Source organism: Doryrhamphus excisus, chromosome 23 (genome assembly GCF_030265055.1).
Source record: "Doryrhamphus excisus isolate RoL2022-K1 chromosome 23, RoL_Dexc_1.0, whole genome shotgun sequence".
NCBI lineage: Eukaryota > Metazoa > Chordata > Actinopteri > Syngnathiformes > Syngnathidae > Doryrhamphus > Doryrhamphus excisus.
The window spans coordinates 3566876-3573673 of NC_080488.1; the positions used below are offsets into that span (position 1 = coordinate 3566876).

The 6798-nt window shown below is 37.1% G+C and overlaps 1 protein-coding gene across 1 annotated transcript; it reads left to right on the forward strand.

Annotated features, from left to right (window-relative positions):
* The first annotated feature begins 370 nt into the window (after positions 1 to 370).
* egr1 (early growth response 1) lies at positions 371 to 4924 on the forward strand. The gene is made up of 2 exons (XM_058063896.1): positions 371 to 1073; positions 2380 to 4924. Exons 1-2 carry the CDS (start codon positions 860 to 862, stop codon positions 3690 to 3692), a joined length of 1527 nt encoding a protein of 508 aa, XP_057919879.1. The 5' UTR covers positions 371 to 859; the 3' UTR covers positions 3693 to 4924.
* The last annotated feature ends 1874 nt before the right edge of the window (positions 4925 to 6798 follow it).

The following is a 6798-nucleotide window of genomic DNA, read 5'->3' on the forward strand; positions in this document are numbered from 1 at the left end:
AAAAAAACAGCGCCGCCTCAGGAAGTCCCAAACAAGGGCAAGGGGAACTGGAACCCCAACCGGAACAAGTCCTTATGTGGTCACGACCTTATAAGGCGCGGCGGAGCGGGGCTTTCCGGCAAGCGGCGCAAGTCTGCTGCACAGATGGGAAATCCAAATGAAATCTCACGGCAAGGACGGTGAGCGAGCGACAATTTTTAGGCTTTTACAAAATATAAAAACGCGTAGAACCGCATCGTCTTTTTAAAATTTACTACCGGAGCTTTTAAGAATCAAGTCTCAATCGCGCTCTTGCTTTTTCCCCTCCAGGGCCGGCGTCATGTGTCCTCCACCGCAGTGACTAAATATGGGCTTCCTCCGCCCCATATATGGACATCTACGTCACAGAGAGAGAGTTTATAAGCCGCGGGAAACCTTTCGGCGCTGAGACAGCCCTGAGAAGCCCACAAAAGCAACTGTTAGAGCGGATAGGGAAACACTAGACCTCCCTAAACATCACGCCAAAAGTCAAAAGTCAATAAAACATCAAATCCAAAAAAGGGTTAGAACCCGACTGGAGAAATAGTGTATTATATATACATATATATATAAATTAAGTTTTATGTATTTATTCATTTTTGCAAATGAGTAAAAAGGACACTTTTGATTTTTTCTAAAAAAGCAAAAAAAGTGGATTTTTTGCTCATCTCTAGGAGAAACGGAAAACTAAAAGGACGAGTGGAGCACAAGAGCGCAGCATCTTCCCCCGGCATCATCAGACGTGAGGTGTGCAAGCTCTTCCCACCTACCTGCAACTCTTCCTCAGCCACCAGCCTCCAAGCCTCCAGCAGAAGCTCCGGCAGCAGCACCAGGAGAGAGGATGGCTGCAGCCAAGACCGAGATGATCCTCCCAGCCCTGCAGATCTCTGAGCCCCTGAGCTTCCCTCACTCCCCCATGGATAACAACTACCCCAAGCTGGAGGAGGTGATGATGCTCACTTCGGCGGGGACACCGTTCCTCACAGCTTCCGCGCCGGAAGGTGCAGGCTTCGGTTCCGGCGAACCAGGAGAGCAGTATGACCATCTTGCTGGAGGTGAGGGATCTTTTCAATTAAACTTGTCATATGTTAAAATGGGAAAATTCATGTTGTAATAACTATAAATTATGGTATTTTAAGATTTTTTTAAAATTATAACTAGTGAAATGTCAGCCTGCAGTAGTTTTTGTTTTTTTAAATAGTTTATTCAATTTAATTATTTTTAATTTAACTTTAAATTAATTTAATTAAATTAATGACATTTTAATTTAATTTGATTTAATTATTTAGTTTGCTCATAAGTGACGAAAATGTCAACTTCCTGTCAATTTATTGACAGTCGATTCAAAACCCATTCAAACCCATTGCTGTCATATTAAACTTGTCATATGTTAAAATAGGAAAATTGATGTTGTAATAACTATAAATTATGGTATTTTAAGATTTTCTGAAATTGTAACTAGTGAAATGTCAGCCTGCAGTAATTTCTTATATTTTTTAAATAGTTTACTTAATTTAATTTTTTAAATTTAATTTTAAAATAATTAAATTAAATTGATTACATTTTAATTAAATTTTATTTAATTATTTAATTTGCTCGTAAGTGACGAAAACGTCAACTTCCTGTCAATTTATTGACAGTCGATTGAAACCCATTGCTGTCACTGCGTGCTTCTGTTCTCCATTTAAATTAAACTTAACTTATTTTAACTATATGTTAAAATAGGAAAATTGATGTTGTAATAACTATAAATTCTGGTATTTTAAGATGTTCTGAAATTGTAACTAGCGAAATGTCAGCCTGCAGTAATTTCTTATATTTTTTAAATAGTTTACTTGATTTAATTATTTTAATTTAATTTTAAATTAATTTAATTAAATTAATTACATTTTAATTTTATTTTATTTTATTACTTAATTTGCTCGTAAGTGACAAAAACGTCAACTTCCTGTCAATTTATTGACAGTCTGACTGTCACTGCGTGCTTCTGTTCTCCATTTAAATTAAACTTGTAATATGTTAAATAGGAAAATTGATGTTGTAATAACTATAAATTATGGTATTATAAGATTTTTTGAAATTCTAACTAGTGAAATGTCAGCCTGCAGTAGTTTTAGATTTTTTTTTAAATAGTTTATTTAATTTAATTATTTTTATTTAATTTTAAAATAATTCAATAAAATTACTTACATTTTAATTAAATTTTATTTAATTATTTAATTTGCTCGAAAGTGACGAAAACGTCAACTTCCTGCTTTATTGACAGTCGACTCAAACCCATTTTATTGAGATATACTGGTGGGGAGATGTTTTACTGGTGTGCAACTGGAGTAACGTGTCTTCCTCCCCCCTCCCCCACAGACACGCTCCCTGACATCCCCTTCAACTGTGAGAAGTCCGTCGGGGACCAAACATACCCCACCCCAAGACTGCCCCCTATTTCCTACACGGGCCGCTTCACCCTCGAACCCGCCACCACCTGCAGCAACAGCCTGTGGGCGGAGCCAATTTTGGGCCTGTTCACCGGTCTGGTGGGGAACATTCCCGCGAGTTCCAGCTCCTCGTCCGTGACCTCGCAGAGCACCTCGTCGAGCACATCATCGACATCCGCTTCTTCCCCGTCTTCGAGCTCCTCATCATCGCAGAGCTCCTCGATTCACCACAGCGAGCCCAACCCCATTTACTCCGCCGCGCCGACTTACTCGAACCCCAACTCAGATATCTTCCCCGATCAGGTCCAAGCCTTTACCGGTTCCGGTGGAAGCGCACAATACCCTCCTCCTGCTTATCCTAACGGGAAAACCTGCAGCACGAGCTTCCCTGTTCCCATGATTCCCGACTACTTATTCCCGCAACAGCAGGGAGAAATCAGCCTGGTCCCCCCTGATCAGAAACCGTTCCAGACTCAGTCAAGCCAGCCCTCCCTCACTCCTCTTTCCACCATTAAGGCCTTTGCGACTCAAACGGGTTCTCAAGATCTAAAAAGCGTCTATCAGTCTCAGCTGATCAAACCCAGCCGCATGCGCAAGTACCCGACTCGCCCGAGTAAGACCCCGCCGCACGAGAGGCCCTACGCTTGCCCGGTCGAGACCTGCGACCGCCGTTTCTCCCGCTCCGATGAACTGACACGGCATATTCGAATCCACACCGGTCAGAAACCGTTCCAGTGCCGTATCTGCATGCGTAATTTCAGTCGTAGCGACCATCTCACGACGCATATTCGCACTCACACGGGCGAGAAGCCATTTGCGTGCGAGATATGCGGGCGTAAGTTTGCTCGCAGCGACGAGAGAAAACGACACACGAAGATTCATCTCCGGCAGAAGGACAAGAAAGCCGACAAAACGGCGTCCGGGGCGGTACCCGTGACGGCGTCGGCGTCGGTCGCCTCGCCTGCGTCAAGCTACCCCTCGCCCATCACCTCGTACCCGTCCCCGGTGTCTTCTTACCCGTCTCCGGTCACATCCTGCTACTCTTCTCCTGCTCACACTTCTTATCCATCTCCTTCCATTGCTACCACGTATCCTTCAGTGTCCATGTCCAGCACCTTCCAATCCCAGGTAGCTTCTCCTTTTCCTTCTTCGGTGGTCTCCAACATCTACAGCTCCCCTGTTCCTACCCCGTTATCAGACCTGCAAACCACTCTTTCTCCAAGGACAATTGAAATATGTTAGATTTCCTTCCATAAGAGTATTCCAGGAAAAGGAACATCAGCATCAAAAGACTCTTTTGAATAAAAAAAAAAAAGAAGCACTTTTATGACGGCTCTCAGCAATGGTGGGTCAATCCTGAGATGTATCCACATGTCAAGGACTGGGCAAGGTTTTTTTTTTTTTTTTTTTTTTTCTTTTCTTTCTCCTCCAGCTCTGAAAAAAAAACAGATGCAGCACTTAAAGGACTTAAAAATGATGGCTCTCTTCCATCACGTATACAGAGAAAGTGAAGATTGCCCAGCAGCTGCGACACGTTCAAGCGACGTCGTTCGTCGCCATTGTCTCGGCGATGCATACAGTACAAAAGACAATAATTAATATACATAAACTACAATATATGTATATTGTACATGTGCCATGTTTTTGTTTCATTCTTTGGTATTGATGTGAACAATGATTTGCATATTTGTATTATTTGAAGTGAGCAAGGGGGCCATATTTTCTACAAAGATTCTCTATTATGTAGTGATGATGCTGTGATACATTTTCTTTGGAAAAAGAAAAAAAAAAAAAAAAAAAAAGCACTTACGTATTCAAGCATGAGTAGGCGTGATGTTAGTTTCTGTTTGTAAATATCATCCACCGGTACTCTTTTTCTCTCTTTCTCACATGTGACATATTGCTTAGTTATATGGAAAAATAGAGAAAAGTAAAAGAAAATAGCATTTCCTCAAAAAAAAAAAAATTTTTTTTTTTTTTTAAAAAAAAAAAAGGACAATTGCTCCGTTATTTGGTGCCTTTTGTGAAGCCTTGCTGATGTTGCGAATCTCGCCTTAAAAGACTAAGGGAATATTTTTGTTACAGAATGTAAGTCAACAATGAAGGGAAAAAAAAACGTTATGTGAGGGCACTGCTTCATTTCATTAGAATGTAAGCAAAAAAAAAAAAAAAAAAATAAAGTATATTTTTATAAATGTGTAAATATCCACATCTTTAAGAGCCGGAATGTTGAAGTTACCTACTGAGTAGGCATGGGATTTTTTTTTGTTTGTTTTTTTTTGTATGTTCTATACATGCAGTTCATTATTTTTGTTGTTATCTTTATTTTGTATTTGTGTTTGTTAAAAACAAAGTGACTGTTCCTGGCTTCTGAACACAATGAATGCGCTTAACTGCCAATGGGATATTTGGTGTACACGATATCCTCCCAGAAATTAAATATAAATAAAAATGTGAATATATGTCTATTTGTTTTGGTGCTTTATTGCTTAGGTCAGGGGTGGGCAAACTTTTTGACTCGCGGGCCGCATTAATTTAACAAAATTGACGGGGGGGGGATTATGTAGTATTTTACACGTAACAGTCCATTTTTACACCTATATTTTTACACATATTTTACATGTAAAAGTGTCATGCAATCTGCTATATGTGCACTTTGAAATCATTTATTTGATGTAACGTGTGTTTCTCAATGTATTATTATTATTATTATTGTTATTTTTATTAGAATTATTATTAGTTATAGTAATGTTATTATATTATTATTATTTTGTTATAATAATAATATTACTACCATTATTGTATTAATATTATTAACAACAATATTAATATAATAGTAGTATTATTATCATTATTTGTATTACTATTATTGTGCTTGTGCTCCTTTTTCCAGGAGTATTTTGTAATATTACTACCATTATTATATTAATATTATTAACAACAATATTAATATAATAGTAGTATTATTATCATTATTGACAACATTATTATTATTATTATTATTATTATTATTATTATTATTATTATCATTATTGACAACATTATTATTATTATTATTATTATTATTATTATTATTATTATTATTATTATTATTATTATTATTATTATTATTATTATTATTATTATCATTGACAACATTATTATTATTATTATTATTATTATTATTATTATTATTATTATTATTATTATTATTATTATTATTATTATTATTATTATTACCTCAACTACCTAAACCATTATTACTACCTCAACCATCAAAAAATTGGCCCAAGCCACGATGCCAGGTTATGTGTTGAGTTTAAATGAAATATTTGGAAAAAACAGGTGGGCCATATTGAAACACCGGGCGGGCCGGATGTGGCCCCCGGGCCGTAGTTTGCCCACCCCTGGCTTAAGCGCTATTTTAGTATTATATGTTCTGAACAATTTATATACTTAGCAGTGGATTTTCACCAAAGGTCACGCTTCAATATGAATAAATTTACTCACTGCGATCTGATATTTTGCTGCTTTTCAATCAGTGATAGCGCTGATGCATATGAGCATTTTATCTCATAATTCAACATATTCATCTTATCTAAAACTCATTTCTTTTTAAGATTTTAAAAGTCACACTTACTGGCCCTGAAGTGTTGCATTAACGCTGTACACTGACCTTGTAGTTATATAATTAAAAAAAAACAAAAAACAACTTGTGCTCTTCATGCTGTTAAAGAAATAGTTTTTGGCAATAAATGAGGATATTTTAAAGTGACTGTGCTGAGATGTCGATGGGAATATTTTTTGGTCTCGTCGTGGAAGGTAGTCGGTGAGATGCTGTCGCCTCATAGCACATCATTATTTTGTTTTTTTTTTAATCCAAGCATGATTTTATATTCGCTAATTTTCTTCTGGATAACTACAGTATATGTATTTAAAAAATAAAAAACAGCTTAAATTTATATGGACAAAAACATAACATAACATAACTTTTTTTTTTTACCCTACATTTTACGATGTGACACAGACGAACCAAAAATAGACACAAATGCAAACACAGCTGCAATAGAAGGCAGAAAAACAAGGTGACAGTATTCACACACTCAACCTCACACACTCAACAGGGGCCCCAGGAGCATCCAAAAATGGCAAAATAACAACATTTTAGGGGGTCAATTTTTGACAAAAAAACGTAAGGGGTTAGTATGTCGTTTTTTCATTTTTTTTCAACTTGCTTCTAATGCATTTTTTTGGTGAAAAAAACAGGGGAAACCTCACACACACTCAACAGGGGCCCCAGGAGCACCCAAAAATGGTATAAAATGCCAAAATTTTAGGGGGTCAATTTTTGAAAAAAACGTAAGGGGTT